This window comes from Oncorhynchus mykiss, chromosome 23 (assembly GCF_013265735.2).
Source record: "Oncorhynchus mykiss isolate Arlee chromosome 23, USDA_OmykA_1.1, whole genome shotgun sequence".
NCBI classification, from domain to species: domain Eukaryota; kingdom Metazoa; phylum Chordata; class Actinopteri; order Salmoniformes; family Salmonidae; genus Oncorhynchus; species Oncorhynchus mykiss.
The window spans coordinates 19,151,185-19,175,254 of record NC_048587.1 but is presented as its reverse complement, the minus strand read 5'-3'; the positions used below and the strand labels follow the sequence as shown (position 1 = coordinate 19,175,254).

The 24,070-nt window shown below is 42.9% G+C and overlaps 2 protein-coding genes across 5 annotated transcripts; both read right to left on the bottom strand.

Annotated features, from left to right (window-relative positions):
* Nucleotides 1-4,027: 4,027 nt before the first annotated feature.
* calhm3 (calcium homeostasis modulator 3) lies at nucleotides 4,028-6,455 on the bottom strand. Its single transcript, XM_021580395.2, has 4 exons — nucleotides 5,675-6,455; nucleotides 5,414-5,541; nucleotides 5,117-5,244; nucleotides 4,028-4,862 (listed from the first exon to the last, which is right to left on the bottom strand). Exons 1-4 carry the CDS (start codon nucleotides 5,959-5,961, stop codon nucleotides 4,410-4,412), a joined length of 996 nt encoding a protein of 331 aa, XP_021436070.1. The 5' UTR covers nucleotides 5,962-6,455; the 3' UTR covers nucleotides 4,028-4,409.
* Nucleotides 6,456-6,616: 161 nt separating this feature from the next.
* Nucleotides 6,617-24,070, bottom strand: LOC110502403 (lymphoid-specific helicase). Of its 4 annotated transcripts, none has more exons than XM_036960059.1 (23): nucleotides 23,918-24,070; nucleotides 19,214-19,314; nucleotides 18,948-19,069; nucleotides 18,721-18,843; nucleotides 18,365-18,394; nucleotides 18,243-18,267; nucleotides 18,064-18,125; nucleotides 17,929-17,970; nucleotides 17,571-17,795; nucleotides 17,291-17,473; nucleotides 16,995-17,138; nucleotides 16,531-16,727; nucleotides 16,331-16,427; nucleotides 16,075-16,236; nucleotides 15,815-15,957; nucleotides 15,309-15,453; nucleotides 15,022-15,105; nucleotides 14,756-14,875; nucleotides 9,789-9,905; nucleotides 9,517-9,676; nucleotides 8,164-8,260; nucleotides 7,971-8,047; nucleotides 6,617-7,747 (listed from the first exon to the last, which is right to left on the bottom strand). In XM_036960059.1, exons 1-23 carry the CDS (start codon nucleotides 23,923-23,925, stop codon nucleotides 7,662-7,664), a joined length of 2,550 nt encoding a protein of 849 aa, XP_036815954.1. In that variant the 5' UTR covers nucleotides 23,926-24,070; the 3' UTR covers nucleotides 6,617-7,661. The 4 variants fall into 4 exon arrangements, with proteins under 4 accessions (XP_036815954.1, XP_036815955.1, XP_036815956.1 ...); XM_036960060.1 differs by having other exon boundaries at nucleotides 18,948-19,066; nucleotides 23,918-24,067; XM_036960061.1 differs by lacking the exon at nucleotides 23,918-24,070 and adding an exon at nucleotides 22,795-22,926 and having other exon boundaries at nucleotides 18,948-19,066.

Genomic DNA, 24,070 nt, shown 5'->3' with positions numbered 1-24,070 from the left:
CCACCTACACTTATACAGAAGCCATTGGCTTCACCATGCCCACATCTAAGCCTTTAATTTTGTCACTAACTGACCTAAGAATAACCCAATTTAGGGTAATTTGATTCTGGTGGTCAGAAGATCAGAAAGAAGGGCAGTTGAGGTTTTATTAAGCCCCAAATATAGTAAGTTGAGATGTTGAGATGGGGGGAGGGGATCGTTTTATTTCAGATCAAGCTCTCTCGAGGAGGGAGATGACCTCAGCAATCTGATTACTGTCTGTGTTATCATAAGGCAATCTGACTCATTTTGAGTAAATCTGACTGTGTGTCTGCAATGGTCCTGCTGCTAAACAAACATATGAGGTGTTCCTGAACTTTAGTCAAGTTATATAGACTGAATGCACCGGGTTGCACCTTTAACCTGAAGCAATAAGATAGGGGCATATTATTTAAGATGTCAGTCTAATATGTGACAATTACAGTGCCTTGCGAAAGTATTCGGCCCCCTTGAACTTTGCGACCTTTTGCCACATTTCAGGCTTCAAACATAAAGATATAAAACTGTATTCTTTTGTGAAGAATCAACAACAAGTGGGACACAATCATGAAGTGGAACGACATTTATTGGATATTTCAAACTTTTTTAACAAATCAAAAACTGAAAAATTGGGCGTGCAAAATTATTCAGCCCCCTTAAGTTAATACTTTGTAGCGCCACCTTTTGCTGCGATTACAGCTGTAAGTCGCTTGGGGTATGTCTCTATCAGTTTTGCACATCGAGAGACTGACATTTTTTCCCATTCCTCCTTGCAAAACAGCTCGAGCTCAGTGAGGTTGGATGGAGAGCATTTGTGAACAGCAGTTTTCAGTTCTTTCCACAGATTCTCGATTGGATTCAGGTCTGGACTTTGACTTGGCCATTCTAACACCTGGATATGTTTATTTTTGAACCATTCCATTGTAGATTTTGCTTTATGTTTTGGATCATTGTCTTGTTGGAAGACAAATCTCCGTCCAGTCTCAGGTCTTTTGCAGACTCCATCAGGTTTTCTTCCAGAATGGTCCTGTATTTGGCTCCATCCATCTTCCCATCAATTTTAACCATCTTCCCTGTCCCTGCTGAAGAAAAGCAGGCCCAAACCATGATGCTGCCACCACCATGTTTGACAGTGGGGATGGTGTGTTCAGCTGTGTTGCTTTTACGCCAAACATAATGTTTTGTATTGTTGCCAAAAAGTTCAATTTTGGTTTCATCTGACCAGAGCACCTTCTTCCACATGTTTGGTGTGTCTCCCAGATGGCTTGTGGCAAACTTTAAACAACACTTTTTATGGATATCTTTAAGAAATGGCTTTCTTCTTGCCACTCTTCCATAAAGGCCAGATTTGTGCAATATACGACTTGATTGTTGTCCTATGGACAGAGTCTCCCACCTCAGCTGTAGATCTCTGCAGTTCATCCAGAGTGATCATGGGCCTCTTGGCTACATCTCTGTTCAGTCTTCTCCTTGTATGAGCTGAAAGTTTAGAGGGACGGTCAGGCCTTGGTAGATTTGCAGTGGTCTGGAGCATATTTACCAGCCCAATGGCTGCTCCTTAGCGTGGGGTTTGCAGTCTAAAACTGGCAAGTCATCCTGGGGTTACAGTATTGTTTCACAGTTTCTTTGTTATCCTCATCACACACTGGCATGACTCAGTCCTGTGAAATGAATATAGGCCAGGGTGTGATGTGGGGGATTGTGTATTTTCTGATATCTTACCAAAGGTCAATTTGTGGTTGAATGGGGTTCCCATTGCGTCGATAGACCATGAACCGCAGTAAATAACGCAGAGCCCATGTAAAATGACTTTATTCCTTTACGTACTTTTCCTTCTGTTGCATAACAGATAATCTATGTTTGATTGAGCAACATCCGTGATTGTAAAAACATATGGGCACACAAAACGTTGCTCTTCAGGACATCTTTGCCACAGATTTCCACAACATGGTTAGCTAAGCCTGGGCAAAACAACCCAGGAATGCAAGAGGAAACTCTACAAGTTTCCAAATACACACTGTCTCCCTGTCAAGAAGCCTATCACATGCAGTCTAAATGTCTATGATTGAACAATCAATATGATTTGATTGGTGTAGTCTCTCAATCTTGTGTTATGGTAAAATAACCAAAAAGTAATTACCTAAGGCAAAAAGCAGGATCACAAAGAGAGGGCCACAGAAAAGGTCTCAGAATAGGAGAGGGCGAACTTAGGATGGGGACAAGCTGAACTGAAATGTGACACAGATCACTCACTTGCCCTGGGAGAAGATACGATGGTATAGGGGAGAGGGGGGCAAGAGCCTTGTCCCTGGACCAAAAGTTGTTTTGTAAAATGATCCACTGTTATCAAGCATGAAGAATTCTAGAAGCGCTTTGGACTCAGCCTTTTTGCTTGTGGCAGTGGTCTCTGGAGCCATGTCTGTACTGCATTAAAAATACGAAAAGAAAACCCCAAACCAGGAAGGCTTTGAGTCAAGCATTGCTACAGTAGAACATCCTGAGACTTCAAAGCGTTGATTCCTATAGGAACAATTTAATATCATAAAGATGAAATCGGGGAAACCACGGCACAGGATCCAACTTCCATTAATAAGTACAGGGTTTCCAGCACACCATGTATACATGCAGTGGGAGGTCTCTGCATTCACAGTAGTCTTTGTTGCATGAGACTTTGTCTCAGTTCATTATTTCAGAGTCAGCACTATATGATCATGGCTTGAACCAAAGACAATAACCTTATTGGCTAATCTATGCTATAAATACAGTGCCTTCAGAAAGTATTCACACCCATTGATTTTTTTCCACATTTTGTTGTGTCACAGCCTGAATATAAATGGATTCAATTGAGGTTGTGTGCCACTGGCCTATACACAATACCTCATAATGTCAAAGATGAATTATGTTTGTTGAAACGAAATTGAAAAGCTGAAATGTCTTGAGTCAAGTATTCAGCCCATTGTTTTGACATGTCTAAATAGGTCTAGGAGTACAAATGTGCTTAACAAGTCACATAATATGCTGCATGGACTCACTTTGTGCAATAATAGTGTTTAACGTGATTTTTGAATGACTACCAAACAATAACTCAACCACAAAGACCAGAGTTTTTCCAATGCCTGGTGAAGAAGGGCACCTATTGGTAGATGGGAATTAAAAATAATAATCTGACACTGAAATCCCTTTGAGTGTGGTGAAGTTATTAATTACACTTTGGAATGTGTATCAATACACCCTGCCACTACATTATACAGGTGTCCTTCCTAACTCAGTTGCCGGAGAGGAAGGGAACTGCTCAGGAATTTCACCATAAAGTTTTAAAACTTTAAAACAGTTTGACTGTGATAGAAAACTGAGGATGGATCAACAACATTGTAGTTACCCCGCAATACTAGCCTAAATGACAGAGTGAGAAGGAAGCCTGTACATAATAAAAAATATTCAAAAACATGCATTCTGTTTGCAATAAGGCACTAAAGTAAAACTGCAAAAAATGTGTCAAAGAAATTAACATTATGTCCTGAATACAGTGTTATGTTTGGGGCAAACACAACGCATCACTGAGCACCACTCTTCATATTTTCAAGCATGGTGGTGGCTGCATCATGTAATGGGTATTGCTTGTCATTGGCAAGGACTAGGGAGATTGAAGAATCCAGGTGTGTAAAGCTCTTCAAGAATTACCCAGAAAAGCTCACAGTGTAATCGCTGCCAAAGGTGATTCTAACATGTATTGACTTAGGGGTGTGAATACTTATGTAAATGAGATATTTCTGTATTTCATTTTCAAAACATTTAAAAAAAAATATCCTAAAACATGTTTTCACTTTGTTATTATGGGGTATTGTGTGTAGATGGATGAGAAGAAAAAAAACGTAATCCATTTTGAATTCAGGCTGTAACACAACAAAACGCGGAATACATCAAGGGCTATGAATAATTTCTGCAGGCACTGTAGCTGAAAGCGACTAAAACCATGTGTCCTTTAGTACATATACAGTAAATTACAATATACAATAATAATATTTATTGGCACTTTGTTATGGTACAGAAATGACCAGGGATTCTCTAATATATATATATATATATATATATATATATATGGTAAAATTATAATGACATAGTAGTAACCTCTGAATTACTTATTTGTTCGGATTAGATGAATCAGGCCCCACTAGGGACTATTTGTCAGTCCATCTGTAATTTGCATGTCTTGTATTCATGGAGTATGTAAAATTAACTATGCAAAACTAGCTAGTCTAAATCCCAGCATATTCAAATATTCTGAGGAACAAGATTTCTAAGGTCCGCTCTCTAAAAGTATTTTCGACATAATCATGTTGAATGTATTGTTTGTAGCTTATAGCTACTTATACTATTGTGCACACACACATCTAAACATCCGAGTAGAGGGTTTGTCCACTGTGGTCCTCCCAGGTGACACACACCCTAGGTCTGTAGGCCATCCTAGTGACATCCAGCTCAGGTTTACACTGGAACCATGTTTGAAGCAGTTGATCCATCTGTTCCTGCTTGGTGATCCCATGGAGTCTCTCCTCCTCTTCATCCACCATGTCTTCTTCCCCCCTGTACCTGACTTCGGGTGAGAGAGGCAGTCTGAGTACTGCGTCTTCCCGCATGCCCTCGAAGAACTGCACAACGCACTTGCGGGCAAAATCGCGGCAGTGAAGCACGCAGGTCTCATCGAAGAGCTTCTGCTCGATGTCCAGGTAGTTGCTCCAGTAGCGCGTCTGGAGGTTGGTGGCGTGGTCGTCGAAACAGGGCTTGATGAGACGGCCCAGCGCACCCAAGAGAATGAAGAACAGGAGGATAGACCAGCCAATCGCCTGTCAGGAAATATAGTACAAAGCATTGGCATTCTCGAATGGAGAGTGGAGGACATCAGTCATCAGGGTGATAGTTTCTGACACACCCCGGTTAAGGAATGGGATTTGACTGTACAAATAACGAACAAAAGCCAGCCTACCTAAGTAGGGCAACAACATTTTTTTAAATCCCTTTGAATACTAAACCCATCAACTCAAATGCGCAAAGTAAAGACATGAGTTTCAGAGGTATTTAAAAACGGGAGTGCACTCACTTGGGAGTAGCAGCGCACGTAGCGTGAAACAGCTTTACGAAATGTGCTGTTCCTGAAGATCATATCCTCCTTGCAGGGCACCTTGGCCATGAGCTTGAGCAGGTCAAGGCCAGTATTGTTGGGCATGCCTATGAAAGTATAGAGTACAACTAAAGTTTGTGTTTGAGTCCAAGTTCAAATGTTATAGTAGACAAGACCACACTATTTTGACTCTGGGTGAGGGTTTGGGTGAAAGTCAGTTAGTTACAGGGCTATGAGTTAAGGTTATGATTGACAGGTGTTTTGGGCTATAGCTACCCGAGAAAGGCTTGGGGTCTACACTCATGCTGAAAGCACAGATGAAGATCTTCCCATCCAGCAGAGTGACCAGAATCCACACCATGGGCGCCAGTAGAGCCCTCTGCATCATGGCAGAGAACATGTACCTGCAGAGGGTTAGGAATAACATCACAATTAATTACAGGAAGTAGTAGTCGTTTTTTGGAAGAAAAGCTGTGATGGTAGTGGTCGTAAACACAGGAGCATGAGGTGGTTTGACAGCAGCACTTGACAACTCACTTGACAATGGCAGGATTTTTGCTTCTCTTCCCAATGGGTCTCAACCATTCTTCCATCATGACCCCTGTGTGTCGATTGACCAAGATTCCCAGGAAGAAGAATATTAAAGGCGGGACAAACATCACCCCCAGTGCGTAGAGTTTGTTGTATTGTGGAATACAGGGGCAGTTGAAGTCAAAGCTGGTGTAGAGCTTCACACTGATCAGGGCCAGTACAATACAGATTCCATTTGATATGGACTCGGAATTGGACTGAAAATACTGCAGAACTAACTTCAGACGGTCCATGGTTTAGTGAGACTGAAAACTTGACACACGTGATAATGATCCGGTAAAGTGGTCAGACTAGGTTAACACACTGTACAAAAGTAACCGCAAACACCTTAGTTTTAAGAACAAGATTTTCCCTACCACAAAATAGTCCTCACTGAAGAATCAACTTCATTCCATTGTTGAATAAAAAAGGTCAATACCGTACTAGTATTTTTGTTAGGTTGAGTCAAGAGTCAGAGCAGAGGTTGAAAACACACCAGCCAGGTTAGTGTCATCTGACCACACCCCAGTAGTACGTGTGCAGGTCGGAGCACACTGACAGAGGCTTTAGGAGAGAACGGAGGGTGTGTTCACTAGCTCCTACTGTGCAGGTGCAACAGAGTTCAACACGGTATAACAATTACTGATCTTCGAATGACAGGTGTTTAATGACTTTGCTGTACTCTTATAAGAGCCAGAGCCTTTTCTACCTATTATTTTTTACTCTGAATAACCCCAATGTGAACTGTTTACGTCAACTTTGTGTCTCACATTACTTCCCAACCGCGACACATTGTTTTATTAAATACATGTGAAAACATGGATACTCCTTTCAAAGACAAAAGGTGCATTCACCAGTGCTGCTTACAGACCATGTACCTCTAAGAAATAGAACTCACATGATCAGAACTACACAGTCAAGTGTTGGTTTATTTTTAGAAAATGAGTTGCATACAAAACAATTAAAAGGACATGGTCTCAGCATGCATAAAGTGCTTGGAGTTTTGCTCCAACATACAGTGTCAACGAACCCGTTGCGTGAACAAGATATAGGAGTTCAGCATTTACTTTAGCATGCATTGTGAAAAGTAATTGATTCCAATTCAAGTGGGGCTTATGAATGATTACTTTAAGTGATTTAATCGCACCTAAAATTGGTAAAGGTCCTACCAGCATCCTAATCCACAGCAAAAACAGCATGATGGCAGTTATGAGATTTGTCTAAGATTTCAAAATACTTCATTATACAGTGGACAAATCATGCTCTTTCCATGACAGACTGACCAGGTGAACGCAATGATCACTTATTGATGTAACTTGTTAAATCCACTCCAATCAGTTTAGATAAAGACAGTATTTTTAAACATTGAGACATGGATTGTATGTGTGTGCCATTCAGAGGGTGAATGGGAAAAACAAGAACAGGGTATGGTAGGTGCCAGGTGCACTGGTTTGAGGGTCAAGAATTGCAACGCTGCTGGGTTTCACACAACACAAACATGTAAGTAAAATGGTCCACCACCCAAATCGACAACTGTGGGAAGCATTGGCGTCAACATGGGCCAGCATCCGTGTGGAATGCTTGACACCTTGTAGATTCCATGCCCTGACGAATTGAAGCTGTTCTGAGCACAACTCAATATTAGGAAAGGTGTTCCTAAAGTTTTGGACATTCCGTGTATATGAACACTAGCTTCTGGAAGAAAGGATTCGGTCTCCACTATAACCAACAGCATTTGACAAACTCCACAACAAAAAGTAACATTTACCATAGGCAGTAAAGACATCAAAACTTTAGTATAAACAGTAGTTTCAGGAGAATGGGTTGAGTAATTCCTCTAGTTTCTGTCTCAGTTGGTACAGTACTACAACGAACATCAGAGCAGTGGACCCTTAGGATCCAGCGCTAGCTTAAGGTTACGCCATTATGAGCATCACATCTGCGCCTTTCAAATTTAGGTCAAGCTGATCTCCGATGATTCTTTGGCTTCGATCACCTTGAAAACTCCAACCTTCTGTTTGGAGCTCCTCTTGGCCTTGTCTGGAAAGAGACAAACTGGTTACATTACACACAATACAACGGAGGCCAAACAAAAGCAAGGTTTCATCAGGTGACCATGTTACGGGGAGAGGCACTAGTGCTCTGCAGTGGTAAAGCATCCTGACAAAGGCCGAGGACTTTAGTATATTGTGACGCAGGTATGATCAACATCATTCATGATAACAGTAGTTGTGAATTGAATAGAGCCCACAGCTTAACTCACCCAGAAGGTCACTGCGGTCCAGCAGAGCCTCCAGGTCCTTGTCACTAATGACCTTCCCCTTGGTGCTTTTCACTTCCCTGAAAAAGACAAGAAACAATCATTAGATAACCATAGACTTCTGAAAATTGATCAAGGGGGGGGGGGGGGGGGGGGGGGGGGGGGGTTGGGAAATAACACAAAAAAAAACTAGTACTTCTCGTAATCTCTGGTGTTGAGAAGATCCATCAGCTCAGACACGTCGACGCAGCTCTTGGTCTGTTTGAGCTCAGCCTTTCCTCCTTTGAATTTTTCTAATAAATAAAAATACAAACGGTACAATCAGTCTGAATTCAGAGAATTAAATTGTCACATTATTTCCAAGAATATCCCCAACAATTCCCTCAAGCTGATCATGTCACTGTTCATACTACTACTACTACTACTACTACTACTACTACTACAGCCCATAGAAGCACATTGCACACTAATAAATGTATCATAAGGAATACGGTTTTAAAGTGTCTGTCCTATATCTAGGAGATAAGGCAGCTCATCCTGATTTTCAGGATGTTTCACGGTCTGGCAAACGCAGGCTGACATAGGCGGATTTAGATGCAGGCCATGCAATAAAACTGTTCTCTATCTAAAACGTACGGATTTTGATGGGGATGTTTTGTAGGGGCCACGGCCAGGAATCAGCCATTATTGACGCGACCGTGGAGCAATTACAGATAAGTGCCTTGCTTTCACCTTGTCGGCTGGGGATTTGAACTACTGACTCAACGCTCTAACCGATAAGCTACCTGCCACCCCATGTTTCAAACTATTTTCAAATGCATAGGAATGCATTTAAAATATACTGAAAAAAAATATCTGAAACGCAAAACGCAACAACTTCATTGATTTTACATAAGAGGAAATCAGTTTAAATAAATAAATTAGGCCCTAATCTATGGACTTCAAATGACTGGGAATACAGATCTGCATCTGTTGGTCAGATAAATGAGAAAATCCTCACAATGGGCCTCAGGATCTCGTCACAGTATTTCTGTATGTTCAAATTGCCATCGATAAAATGCAAATTGGGTTTGTTGTCCGTAGCTTATGCCTGCCCATACCCCCACCATGGGACCATGGGGAACTCTGTTCACAATGTCGACATCAGCAAATTGCTCGCCCACACGACGCCATACAAGTGTTCTGTGGTTGTGAGGGCGTTTGGACGTACTGCCAAATTCTCTAAAACGACTTCGGAGGCAGCTTATGAAAATAACATTACTTTGTTTCAGTTCATGAAACATGGGACCAACACTTTACATGTTGCGTTTATATTTCTGTTCCGTGTAAATATTTGATAAAAATACATGTTATGCGCCGTGAATATACGACACTCAAATACACATGCAATTGAATCCAGGTCTGGAACACACGTGCCACAATAGTTCTCTATCCGGACATACTTAGCAGCTCTTCCATGCACCTTCTATTCAGGTGGGTTTCACATTTACCTCAATGTAATAACAGTTTCGATGTGTCCTGGATGTGAGAGGAGTGGTACTCTACTCACTCTTGTGAATGACCATCTTCTCCAGCTTCCTCTTGGCTGACGCTCTCTCCAGGATCTTCTGGTCAATGGTATTGGCAGTGACCAGTCGGTACACCACCACGGGTTTTGTCTGTCCGATACGGTGGCATCTGTCCTGGGCTTGCAGGTCAGCCTGAGGGTTCTGACAGAAGAAGAGTCCATTAATAATCGTGTGGCTCTAGAAAAATCAGTACCAAACATGTAGCAGTAAGCAACAGTTAAGCTCAACCTGAGGGCATGAGTTCTACACCTACCCAGTCACTGTCAAAGATGATGACGGTGTCAGCAGCAGTCAGGTTGATGCCCAGGCCACCTGCTCTGGTGCTCAGTAGGAAGAGAAACACCTCTGGGTCAGAAGAGAACTTTGTCATCTGCAACAACAAAAAATATGATGGAAGGATAAGCTCACAGCACAAGAAATAGTGAGGGAGAAAGACTGCTACATGATTATAAGTAGAGCTGCATGATATGGGCAAATGCAAATTGAGCAAACACTGCGATTTATTTGCAATATTATTCTAACTCGATGGTTTGAATATAGTGGGCAACTCGAATAGTGTTGTTTAGCATGACGAGTGAAAAAGCCAGGTAGGAGCATGGATCAGAAAACCAGTCATCTAGTGTGACCATTTTTGCCTCATGCAGTGTGACGTCTCCTTAGCAAAGAGTTGATTGGGTTTTGATTGTGGCCTGTGGAATGTTGTCCCTCTCCTCTTCAATGGATGTGCGAAGTTGCTGGATATTGGCGGGAACTGGAACACACTGTCGTACACGACAATGGGCCTCAGGATCTCATCACATTCAAATTGCCATCAATAAAATGCAATTGTGTTCGTAGCCTACAGTGGGGCAAAAAAGTATTTAGTCAGCCACCAATTGCGCAAGTTCTCGCACTTAAAAAGATGAGGCCTGTAATTTTCATCATAGATACACTTCATCTATGACAGACATGAGAAGAAAAGAAATCCAGTAAATCACATTGTAGGATTAATGAATTTATTTGCAAATTATGGTGGAAAGTAAGTATTTGGTCAATAACAAAAGTGTCTCAATACTTTGTTATATACCCTTTGTTGGCAATGACAGAGGTCAAATGTTTTCTGTAAGTCTTCACAAGGATCACACACTGTTGCTGGTATTTTGGCCCATTCCTCCATGCAGATCTCCTCTAGAGCAGTGATGTTTTGGGGATGTTGCTGGGCAACACGGACTTTCAACTCCCTCCAAAGATTTTCTATGGGGTTGAGATCTGGAGACTGGCTAGACCACTCCAGGACCTTGAAATGCTTCTTACGAAGCCACTCCTTCGTTACCCAGGCGGTGTGTTTGGGCTCATTGTCATGCTGAAAGACCCAGCCACGTTTCATCTTCAATGCCCTTGCTGATGGAAGGAGGTTTTCACTCAAAATCTCACAATACATGGCCCATTCATTCTTTCCTTTACACGGATCAGTCGTCCTGGTCCCTTTGCAGAAAAACAGCCCCAAAGCATGATGTTGCCACCCCCATGCTTCACAGTAGGTATGGTGTTCTTTGGATGCAACTCAGCATCCTTTGTCCTCCAAACACGACGAGTTGAGTTTACCAAAAAGTTATATTTTGGTTTCATCTGACCATATGACATTATCCCAATCTTCTTCTGGATCATCCAAATGCTCTCTAGCAAACTTCAGACGGGCCTGGACATGTACTGGCTTTAGCAGGGGGACACGTCATGGATTTGAGTCCCTGGCGGCGTAGTGTTACTGATGGTAGGCTTTGTTACTTTGGTCCCAGCTCTCTGCAGGTCATTCACTAGGTCCCCCCGTGTGGTTCTGGGATTTTTGCTCACCATTCTTGTGATCATTTTGACCCCACGGGTAGAGATCTTGCGTGGAGCCCCAGATCGAGGGAGATTATCAGTGGTCTTGTATGTCTTCAATTTCCTAATAAATGTTCCCACAGTTCATTTCTTCAAACCAAGCTGCTTACCTATTGCAGATTCAGTCTTCCCAGCCTGGTGCAGGTCTACAATTTTGTTTCTGGTGTCCTTTGACAGCTCTTTGATCTTGGCCATAGTGGAGTTTGGAGTGTGACTGTTTGAGGTTGTGGACAGGTGTCTTTTATACTGATAACAAGTTCAAACAGGTGCCATTAATACAGGTAACGAGTGGAGGACAGAGGAGCCTCTTAAAGAAGAAGTTACAGGTCTGTGAGAGCCAGAAATCTTGCTTGTTTGTAGGTAACCAAATACTTATTTTCCACCATAATTTGCAAATAAATTCATTAAAAATCCTATAATGTGATTTTCTGGATTTTTTTCTTCTCATTTTGTCTGTCATAGTTGAAGTGTACCTATGATGAAAATTACAGGCCTACAATTGGTGGCTGACTAAATACTTTTTTGCCCCACTGTATGTCTGCCCATACCATAACCCCACCACTACCATTGAGCACTCGTCACAACATTGACATCAGCAAATCGCTCACCCACACAACATAGTTGAAACCGGGATTCATCCGTGAAAAGCACACGTCAGCATGCCAGTGGCCATCGAAGGTGAGCATTGTCTACTGAAGATGTTACAACGCCGAACTGCACTTAGGTCAAAACCCTGGTGAGGCCGACGAGCACGCAGATGAGCATCCCCGAGATGGTTTCTGACATTTTGTGAATAAATGATTTGGTTGTGCAAGGCCAGTTTCATCAGTTGTCCGGGTGGCTGGTCTCAGACCATCGAGCAGGTGAAAATGCCGGATGAGGTGGTCCTGGGCTGTTGAGGTTACACATGGTCTGCGGTTGTGAGGCCGGATGGACCTACTGCGAAATTCTTTAAAACGACGTTTGAAGGGGCTTATGGTAGAGAACTGAACAGTATATTTTTGTGTGACAGCTGCACATTTTAGAGGGGCCTTTTATTGTCCCCAGCACAAGGCGCACCTGTGTAATGATCATACTGTTAAATTGGCTTCTTGATATGCCACACCTGTCAGGTGGATGGATTATCTTGGCAAATGTGAAATGCTCACTAACAGGGTCGTAAAAAAATGTGTACACAATTTGAGAGAAATAATTGACCATTTCTGGGATCTTTTATTTCAGCTCATGAATTCAACACTTCACATGTTGCGTTTATATTTTTTGTTCAGTCTAGATATGACATCAATTATAAGGTAAAGAAAAATATAACATTAATGCTTCGCCTATTCCTCTCCGACATACCGTTCCACAAACAATATGCTGATCTAGTCCTACAGCACCATAAGCCTGACGACTCATTACATTCTCCCGCTGCTCTGTCTTTCGCTCCATACTTCGGCCATCATTGAAGTAGTTTGTGGTGACGAGACATCAGCGATTGGGTCGCCTCTAACCAATCAGAGTATCAAAGCCAATAATGAATTGTCAACCGCCGCTTTACCTACGTGTGTTCAGGCTCAACCCATCGGTTTCTGGATCTGAGTCTGGGTTAGAGGTCGACCGATTATGATTTTTCAACGCCGATACCAATTATTGGAGGACCAAAAAAGGCGATTAAAAAAAAATTGTATTTGTAATAATGACAATTACAACAATACTGAATTAACACTTTTTAACTTAATATAATACATCAATAAAATCAATGTATCCTCAAGTAGATAATGAAACGTTCAATTTGGTTTAAATAATGCAAAACCAAAGTGTTGGAGAAGAACGTAAAAGTGCAACATGTGCTATGTAAGAAAGCTAACGTTTCAGTTCCTTGCTCAGAACATGAGAACACATGAAAGCTGGTGGTTCCTTTTACATGAGTCTTTAATATTCCCAGGTAAGAAGTTTTAGGTTGTAGTTATTATAGGACTATTTCCCTCTATACCATTTGTATTTCATTAACCTTTGACTATTGGATGTTCTTATGGGCACTTTAGTATTGCCAGTGTAACAGTATAGCTTCCGTCTCGCTCCTCCTTGGGCTCAAACCACCAACACAACGACAACAGCCACCACATCGAAGCAGCATTACCCATGCAGAGCAAGGGAAACAACCACCACAAGGCTCAGAGCGAGTGAAGTTTGAAACTCTATTAGCCCGCGCTAACTAGCCAGCCATTTCACTTTGGTCACACCAGCCTCATCTCGGGAGTTGATAGGTTTGAAGTCAAACAGTGCAATGCTTGACCACGAATAGCTGCTGGCAAAACACACGAAAGTGCTGTTTGAATTAATGTTTACACGCCTGCTTCTGCCTACCACTGCTCAGTCAGATACTTAGATACTTGTATGCTCAGTCAAATTATATGCAACACAGGACACGCTAGATAATATCAACCATGTTAACTAGTGATCATGATTGTTTTTTTATAAAGGTAAGTTTAATGCTAGCTAGTAACTTACCTTGGCTTACTGCATTTGCGTAACAGGCAGGCTCCTTGTGGAGTGCAACGAGAGGCAGGTCATTATTGCGTTGGACTAGTTAACTGTAAGGTTGCAAGATTGGATCCCCCGAGCTGACAAAGTGAAAATCTGTCGTTCTGCCCCTGAACGAGGCAGTTAACCCACCGTTCCTAGGCCTTCATTAAAAATAAGAATGTGTGCTTAACTGACTTGCCTAGTTAAAGATTAAATAAAGGTGTTAAATAAAAATACCGATTTCCGATTGTTATGAAAACTTGAAATGGGCCCTTCCGATTAATCGTCGACCCCTAGTCTGGGAAGTCAGGTAAACCACACCAGTGGTATCAGACTGTACCTAGCTAGCTACGTTTGCGCTGGCTCAATGCCTTTAGCTAACTAGCGATTAGCTGCTAACACAGATTATTTTGGCCCCAACTTGCTTAGACTAACTAGCTGTTTGCAGAGTGTTCTATACACAAAGTAATAGCAGAATTATAAAAAGAATGTGGATTTATATTAAGATGCAAAGTGGAAAGCAGCACCTTTGTCATTAAGATTTTGTTTCGTTGACCATGAGCGAACTTGGAAGGAACAGCAAGTGGGTAAGGCGAGCAACTACGCTCCTTGAGTGACGGGCCGGGGCTTGGTGTGCGCGTGCAGCGGGAGAGACGGCTCAAGTAGCAAACTATAAAAATCGGACGTTAAACACCATGGAGGAGCTTCACAATATTGCAGACATTTGCAACTTAAACATTGCACATGTCAATATCAAAATTATATTAATCGTGCAGTCCTAATTATAAGCGCTTTATGACTGCTTTAAGGAGGATAATTCCATTGTGGGGAGTAGACCATGCCACTACTCACGTTCTCTTCTCTGTCGGGATAGGCCATGCTCCCATCCAGTCGGCTGTATTGGTAACCCCGCAGGTAGCAGTAGTCCATTAGGATATCCAAGATGGACGTCATCTGGCTGAAAATCAGCACCTGTCAACAAGGTACACAACAGGTCAGAAGTGGTCACAAACATCTTACAATAAATACATATTCATGGTCAAGTAAAATTTTGGGGGATTAAAAAGCAATCACTTGACTGAGGACATTAAGTATAAAAACTGAATTTGGACGTTTACCTTGTGTCCCCTCTTCTTCAGCTCTGGCAGCATTCTGTCTAGAATGAGGAATTTCCCTGAGGTCTGGACCAGTTGCTCATCAATCTGCAATGGAAAGAGAGTCAAAGGGTGACAAGATCATGCATTTACACGAGCTACACCAACTGGCAGTCTAACTCCCTATACACTCTGACAAAGCCTCTACTTAGCAGTGCTGAGAGAAGTCATGAATGCACCCACAACATTCAATGGCCATGTCATTTCTACATAATTTGGTCACAGCCATTTCAATCGCGCAGGGCCTTTACCTTGAACTCCTGAGTGGCCGGGTCCAGTGGGTACTCTATGAGATAGGGGTGGTTACAGCACCTCTTCAGCAGCATGAGGATGTTCTGCAGTTTCAGGTTGATTTGGGAGTCCAGGGGCATCTGCACGTCCACAACCGGGGCGGGGCTGAAGAGGACCGGGACAGGCAACGAGTTAGTGAGTTGCCCCAGCAGAGGTCTCACGTGCAACTATCAACTGCAAGTCTTTAGTTCATTTATTTTAAATAAGGGAGCACACATTAAAATGTTTAACATTCACGGGAAAAAATTAATTGGTACAATCATGTAGTTTGTCTTCATGAACACGTGTGTATCCGATGTATCAAGTTGTATAACAGAAAATATAGTTTATCAAGTCTATCATTGGTATGACCAGTGCACCCCCTAGTGAGTAAAGGCACAAGCATAAAAATAGAATCATCCCATTTCTATGTGCACCGCAGTGTTTGCTTCACACAGAACACTACCATAGTAGAAGATATTCTGACCTCTGCTCAGCCTCCTTCTGAACCCTCTCCAGGTATTTCTCCAGGTCGTAGGGCGTGTCACCATCAGTCTCTTTGTAGTCCACAGGCCTCCTGGTCCTGCGCTTAGGCCTGCCGTCGGTCGTCAGCACCACTGGAGCCTCCACCTGACACGTCAAAGTCTATTAGAAAGCGCCTTCAAACAAAGTCTGGCCTCTGAAAAGTTGGCAATACATTCATTTGCCATTCTATATAACAGCGTAGCAGTGAATTGAGGGCCTTACCTTCACCTGGCCCAGCACTTTGGCGATGGTCTTGTTCACCACAGCAGTGTAAAAAGACTCCTGTTTGACAGTGAGTGGGGCGTACACAACAATCTCCTTTTTGGGCGGCACCTCCAACGTCACATCAGACTTCAGTCTTCTCAGCAGAAATGGCGTCAGAATCTGGAGATGAAAGAGAAGGTTTATAGACCATCTACAGGTTTAACCATTGTATCTTTCCCAGTATATTGCAGAGCTAGTCAGTCAGAGGGCTTACCTGGTGGAGCATGTGCAGGATGTTCTGCTCTCGTTCGTTAGCCACAACATTTTTTGCATCCGAACCAATGGTGTCGATGTCAAACCACGACTCAAAGCTGTAGAGATATAGGTGAAGCGCAATTACACTTTTTTTAACAAGACAAAATAAACATTCCATATAGTCCCATTCCAACAGTAGAAAAAGACAAGACCCCCTACCTCTTGAGGTCGTCAAACACCTCAGGCAGAAGGAAGTTGAGCAGTGACCACAGCTCAGCTAGATTGTTCTGCAGTGGTGTGCCCGTCAGGAGCAGCTTATTGTCCGTGGGCAGCATCTTCAATTCCCTCACCAGTCGGCAGTTCAGGTTCTTGATCCTGTGGCCCTCATCCACAATCAGGTACTTCCAGTGGAAGCGCTGGGGAGGAAAAGCAAGGGGGTTATCAGTGAGAGGCTGAATGGGTTAAATAGGTGGCACAACTTGTAGTACGCATGCATAACTCAACTTTTACGTAAATTTACCTTTGATATCAATGCATTATTTGCACGAAAAGGAAAGTTTCAAAAGATGAGCTCAGTATCTTAAGTTCCAACCAACATCTACATCAGAATACCAAGTACAGAAAAATAACATGTAACTTCTACAGCCTACATAGAATGATAGGAGTAGGCGAGTTGGGCCTACCTGCAGAAACTTCCTGTCTATCATGGCAATCTCAAAGGAGGTGACCACCACAGGGAACATGTTGTGAAGTCCCTGGGGCTTACGAATCTGCTTTAACAACGCCATCCTATCCTTAGCAGGTCCATGGTACAGCTGTACTGACACCTTACAACACAAGATGAACAAAGACAATTTAACAATGAAGTCAGTAATTGGCATTGGTGATACAATTTTCATGTCATGTGTATCAATAGCACAACTGTAATACCTGGAATGCTTATTTTTTAGCAAGGAGTGTTTTTTTGTTTTTTTTTTACCTCTGGAGTGAAGCGCTTGAACTCATTGATCCAGTTGGGCAGAGTGGACAGGGGGGCCACTACCAAGAAGGGACCCATCACCTTTCTCTCCAACATCATGGCCACGTGGGCGATGCACTGGATTGTCTTCCCCAGACCCATCTCATCTGCCAGGATCCCATTGATACCATTCTCCCACAACATCTGGAGAAAACAAAATACAAACACACCAAGGATGATATGAAATCCTGCATCTGTGATCAAACAAAGAAAATGTGCATTACCAACAGTCCACACTCACCCTGAGCCACTCCACACCCTCTATTTGGTAAGACCTCATGACTCCCCCAGTGAAGAGCAAGGGCTGCTGGGCGGACACAGCCTGCCCGTTCACCTTCCTGTCTGGGTCCAGTAGATGCTTGGCATTGTCTCTCACAGTCTCCGACAGACGGCCCTTGATGTCAGCATTGGAGTCACTCATCTTTTCGATGTCCTCTGCTTCTAGCTTCTTCATCCCAGGGACCTCCTGTTTTTCAGACATATACAGACATATTGACATTTGGAGGTATGGTACATCTAAAACACCCCCCAATTTCTTGACTCGGAGAGTAAATCAGTCCAAAAATGTCCCTTGCAGTGAATAAACAAAAGTCCTTTACCTCTTCCTCCACTTTACGTTTCTTGGCCTTGGACATAATTTCCTGAAACAAAAACACGGCCAAAAAATAACATGTTAAAAAAAGTCAAATAGAGTGAAATAGGCCTTGATTTAAATGTTGAGAGACACAGTTTACCTCTTTAGACATGACATCAGCAATTTTATAGTCTTCCTCCCGCTTCCTTTTATTTTTTTCAACTGAAAAAACAAAGAAACTTAAGTCGGAAATTGACACTATAGACTGTTTCCACATCAACTATAGAGGGGAACTCAATTGACATGGATGCAAAGTAACGGAACACAAGTGCTACATACCTCTCCCAGCCTTTCTGCCAATGCTCTGTGACAGAAAAGTTAATATGGTTAGTGATTAAGGACCTGCAGGCAGTAATTGTAACTGAAACAAACAAAAAAATGACAACGTAAAACTCACTCACCTTCTCCAGTTTTTCTTTCTTCAGCATTTCCTGCGTTTACAGGGAAAACACAGTTAGACATGGCTTTTCAAAGACTCCTCACACTCGTTGGGTAGATTTGACCATTGCCTTTTTGCGTTTCCATGCATTTTCTGACCATCAAACATAAGTGAGAAAGCAATTCGAGATAGCTAGAGCAGAGTCCTACATGACCGCAGAGGGGGACTGGGAAGATCAGGGCTAAGGAGCCACGGTACATTACTGTGGTCATTTGCTCACCCATCACACATGAGCTGTAACAGGATACGTAGTTGTACAATATGCTGTGCAAGGGCTACTTCTAATGTTCATATCATTTGCACTGGTATTCGACTTACCTCCTGCTGCTGCTGTTCCATCTTCGTAAGGAGGAATTTGGAATATATGTTACTTTTCTCTAGCAAGTGTTGCAGTCTCTTGAAGCGAATGTCATGAGTTTCCTTCCTCTGAGCTTCTCGAGCCTAGTAAAAAAGACATGCCAATGTTGGGCATTAACATCCACACTTGCCAAACAAGATCAATACAGTTTTCAAATATGTTCAAACATTTTTTTGAACAAAGAAACCTTTTTCATAATCTCCTCTTCTTTTTTCTCTCCTTTCTCCACCAACTGCATCTCCTCCTCCTCCATCTCTTTTGTGATGACAACTTCAGACACAGCATTTTCGGCTTTCACACTTGCAGCTGCTGAGAACAAGTGGTGATATGGTTATGATATGGTTCATTTACATGAAGGGGAGAATTCTCAATTAGCTAGCAACTTCTAATTATAGATAGTACATATCATTTAGCCACCTCTGGCCAATTAATGCGTTAACTAAGTTTACTTACAATTTCCAGGCAAAGTCTCCTCCATAGCCGTACCCAGCGGTTCTTCAGATTCGTTAGGCTTCGGACAATGAGGGGACACGCTTCGGGTTTCTTCCTTTACACTGCGTTGGGAGTGAATATTCAATGAATAAAGAGTGTGATAAATAGCCTTGCCTGTGTTAACTGTATGGCAAGTTAACAGTTCAGCTAGCTAGCCTTGAAGCTATGAAACACCACACCAATTGTATTAACATTACGCTCGGGCAATTGCTTCGTCCCGCGACTAACCATTGCAGGCGGCTCATTTTGGAAGCCAAGCATCCTTGATCAACCAAATCTAAAATATTAAAGTTTCACCAAGATAACATTTCCAAACAAGAGGCATATCCAATAGCTCTAGGAACAATACTTAACTTATTTGGGGTAGGGGGCAGTATTGGGAATTTTTGATGAAAAGCGAGCCCAAATTAAGCTGCCTGCTACTCAGCCATAAAAGCTAGAATATGCATATAATTAGTACATTTGGATAGAAAACACTGAAGTTTAAAACTGTTTGAATGATGTCTGAGTATAACAGAACTCCTGGCAGGCAAAAACCTGAGAAGAAATCCAACCAGGAAGAGGGAAATCTGAGGTTTGTAGTTTTTGAACTCAGCCCCTATCGAATACACAGTGGGATATTGGTCATTATGCACTTCCTACGGCTTCCACTAGATGTCAACAGTCTTTAGAAACTTGTTTGATGCTTCTACTCTAAAGGAGGGGCTCATAAGAGCACGTGGTCTGGCAGAGTGCCACAAGCTCAGTCTCGCACGCTCACCTAAAAAGGTAGCTACGTTCCACTTCATTTCTGAAGACAAAGGTATTGTCTAGTTGGAACATTATTGAAGATTGATTCTATACATCATTTGACGTGTTTCTACTAACTGTAACGGAGCTTTTTTGACTGTCTGAAAATAGTGAACGCGCTTTATGAATGTGGATTACTGGACTGAACGCGCTAACAAAAGGAGCTATTTTGACATAAATGGACATCATCGAACAAAACAAACATTTGTGGAACTGGGATTCCTGGGAGTGCATTCTGATGAAGATCAAAGGTAAGTGACTATTTAGAAGGCTATTCTGACTAATGTTGACTCCACAACATGGAGGATATATGTATGGGCTCAGAGCTCTACTCAGATTATAGCATGGTGTGCTTTTTCGGTAAAGATTTTTTTAAATCTGACACAGCGGTTGCATTAAGGAGAAGTGGATCTAAAATTGCATGCATACCACTTGTATCTTTTATCAATGTTTATTATGAGTATTTCTGTAAAGTTGATGTGGCTCTCTGCAAATTTACCGGATGTATTGGAACTACCGAACGTAACGTGCCAATGTAAACTCCGATTTTTGGATATAAATATGAACTTTACAGAACAAAAGACACATGTATTGTGTAACATGAAGTCCTATGAGTGTCATCCAATGAAGATCAAAGGTTGGTGATAATTTTTTTCTATATTTCTGCTTTTTGTGACTCCTCTCTTTGGTTGGAAAATGGCTGAATGTTTTGTGACTAGTTGCTGACCTAACATAATGAATGATATGTTGTTCTTTCGTCGAAAAGCGTTTTTGAAATCGGACATTGTGGTTGGATTAACGAGAAGTTTATCTATAAAATGGTGTAAAATACTTTGTTTGAGGAATTTTAATAAGGCGTCTTGCAGTTTCTGGCTGTGGAGAGGTGGGACGCTCACGTCCCGAACGGTCCCAGAGGTTAACGTTACGATTTGACGTCTTGAATGTGTCCTTCGCTATCAAATAAGTGTTTAAAAAAAACACGTTATCCAGGGTCTCCCATTTTCCGTATGTAGAAGATCGACGGTTACGTATGTAACCACGGTTATGTGAGTTATATGGATCACTCCAATATACTCCGCGGCGGAGTGATACATCCGATGTGAGAATTTACAGATTGATCAATATAGCTCACATAACCGTGGTTACATATGTAACCTTTGTTAGGTTTCACTATATTGGATCACTCCAATATATTGGTATACCCATACCAGATTAGTCAGTGCTAGAGGTACCTGGCCAGCTAGCGGCAAAGTCCCAGCACGGGACCGAGACAGGGGCAGTCAATGTGGAAGGGGGGGTCCCGGCACAATCCCCGGAAAGGGAGGCGACGCCCTTGGCCTGTCCATCCACCCCGCATGGCAGGCAGATATAGCAGCCAAATACCATCTCAGTGTAGAGGCTGTCAAACACTCATCCAAGCGAGACTGCAGGTATTGGAGAACATACCGCACCCCACATGACTTGGGGTCTGCATGGTGTTCATTACACCCTCCTGTAGTCCTAACATGGACCATTGGTGCCATTCAGTGGCCAAGCCCACAGACTGAGGTGGTGCGGCCTCGGATGCCACAGAATTCCCCCGACCTGAGACAGCAGGTCCGGTCCTAGGGGAAGTTTCCATGGTGTACCAAACAGGGACAGGAGAAGTCTTAACCAGGGTTGTCTGGGACAGTATGGGGCCACCAGAAGCAGACGATGCTCTGCCATCCCGGTCCAGCACAGCCTGGATCAGGGGAAAAGCATAAGCTCCAGCCTTGGCAAGTTAGGGCAGATACCACCCGCCCCTGACGAAAGTAGTTGAGGCAAGATAAGATGGCCAAAACCGGGGGGGAAGACCCGTGTGGGAAAAACAGGCTGTTGCTTCACCTCACACTGTGCCCCTCTCTGCTGTCGTCCCTTAGCACGAGGCGATGGGGCAGGAGAGGGACCCCACCGTTGTTCGGGTGCAGGTATGTGGCGACAGTCCGTCTGCCTTGGACCCAGGGCCTGAAGAGGTAGCATGAACTGTCTCAGGGCCTCCAGGTCCCCACGAACCTTATCGGTCTGCTCTATAATGTCATCAACCCGTGGGCCAAAATTAGCCCTGGGGTGATGGGCAAACGTGCTCTGGAGAGCAGCTGGCAGACATGATTGGGCCAGCCAGACACGGCGCCAGGAGGTAACCATCTGCACAATGGCCCGTCCGTTGGCGCAGGCCACATCCTTCTGGAGCAGAGAAAGCTGGCGATGCACCTCCATCACTTCCCGGAGGAGCTCCTAAGTACCCTCCTGCAGCCAGGAAAACAGAGTCTGCAGGTAGGCCTGCAACAGCATGGTCATGTTGGTAAGGCAGCCAAGAGAGCAGAGGGACACATATGTGGCTCTCAAGTCCACATCAAAGACTCTTTGGGGGAGAGGGCTCTAAAGTTAATGTCTCAACAGTGGCAGCCCACCATTCTGCAGGAGAAAGAACAAGAAATCCCTGTAGAGGAATTAGCTGAGAACCCGTGTAAGGTAATTAGCAGATAAACTAAAGCAATTCACAACACATACAAAACAAGCTAGTCGGCAGTTGTGTAAGGTAAATACAGTTTGTGGCAGCAAGAGCCACCAATATATTAATGGATGCACACAGTGTTGTAATGAACGCTAACGAAACACAAGCACGACAAACCACGGGTGGAAGATAGAGATCAACCCCACGCTGTAATTGCAGCACGCAAACAGCCAGTGAGTAACTTCCACGCAAGTTATTACAATTTTCAGTGACTTACCAAGCATGCTTCAGAAAGTTTGTACCTCAAACCATAGAAAAAATGAAAGGGAACGTGTGTCGCTCAGTAGACAATGGACCTGATCGGACAGCTCAGAGCTTCTGCTCTTCTCTGTCCATAAGAAACAATTGTATTGGTGGAAGAGGCAGGGCAGGCCAGGAGCAAGGAAGGAGGGTGTGGTCAAGCAAGGCTACCTGAGGCTAGATGCCCTAAGGTCTTTATCAGAACAGGCGTAGATTAGTTTCGCCCTTTTCTTTTCCAAACATGAAAAAAAAATAGAAAAAATTAAAAGAGATAAACTTAATTGAAATTATAGCTCACAGCTGTGCTGGGGGAGAGGGGTGGGGGCACTAAGGAGTGCATTCACATATATCTACACATTTTCATACACACAATCGATTGTATTTTTTTCCTTCTTTCCTCTCTTCTAGGTCAGTTTCAGCATTATGGACATGGGTGTATACTTCTGGCCAATGATTGACTGTGTATTGTTGATTGATGTCAGTCCAGATATGCTGTTAACGTAGTGATTGCTTATGTATCTTGGTAGTCTGTAAGCTATTTTTATTGCCATGTTTTGGACTAGCTGTAGCCGATTCATCTGCTGCGGTGAAGCTGTTATCCAGGCTGGTAGGGCGTATTCAAAGAGGGATCGGATGCGTGTGTCACGGCCATGGGGTCTATATTTTTATAAGGGCGGACCCCAGCCGTAAACAGTAAATCGAAATCCTCACCTCCGACCCCGAAAGAGTCTTTCACTCCACCGCGGAGTGATCCAATACAGTGAAACAATCGTTTTTACCCTTACACTACTATGTGGTAGAATGGACTACAATTGCAGCCCACAAGCGGAAAATAGGAGAAACTGCTGTATACAAAACACTTATTTGATAGCGAAGGACACATTCAAAAGTATTCACATAGAAGTATTCTTCTAGAGAAACTAAAATACATATTGGCTGCAAACGTTATTTTGGTGAAACCGAATAGTTTAGATTTGGTTGATCAAAGGACGCCAGCCTACAGAAGCTTTTGCAACGAGCCATCGACATGGGTTACTACTTAACCTTATCTAGCTGCTTGGAACAACAATTAAAGTCTTGAAACAAACAGAAGGACTTACCAACTCATATTGAAAAACTGCCAAACTAGATATGTAGTCAAATGTTTACTACTATTTTCCTGGGATTTTATTTGAAGAACCCGTTAAAGCAAGTTACACAACATAAAGCATGCAGTAGTCTGTGTGTGATTGTATAATGAAGAAGGCGGAGCT

Coding starts and splice junctions, on each gene's coding strand:
- calhm3 (XM_021580395.2), bottom strand. CDS start 5,961: ATGGACCGTCTGAAGTTAGTTCTGCAGTATTTTCAGTCCAATTCCGAG. Junction 5,542..5,674: donor AAAAATCCTGCCATTGTCAA/GTGAGTTGTCAA, acceptor AACCCTCTGCAG/GTACATGTTCTCTGCCATGA. Junction 4,863..5,116: donor ACGTGCGCTGCTACTCCCAA/GTGAGTGCACTC, acceptor ATTTCCTGACAG/GCGATTGGCTGGTCTATCCT.
- LOC110502403 (XM_036960059.1), bottom strand. Junction 18,126..18,242: donor TGGCAGAAAGGCTGGGAGAG/GTATGTAGCACT, acceptor TTGTTTTTTCAG/TTGAAAAAAATAAAAGGAAG. Junction 16,428..16,530: donor GTGTTTGACGACCTCAAGAG/GTAGGGGGTCTT, acceptor ATATCTCTACAG/CTTTGAGTCGTGGTTTGACA.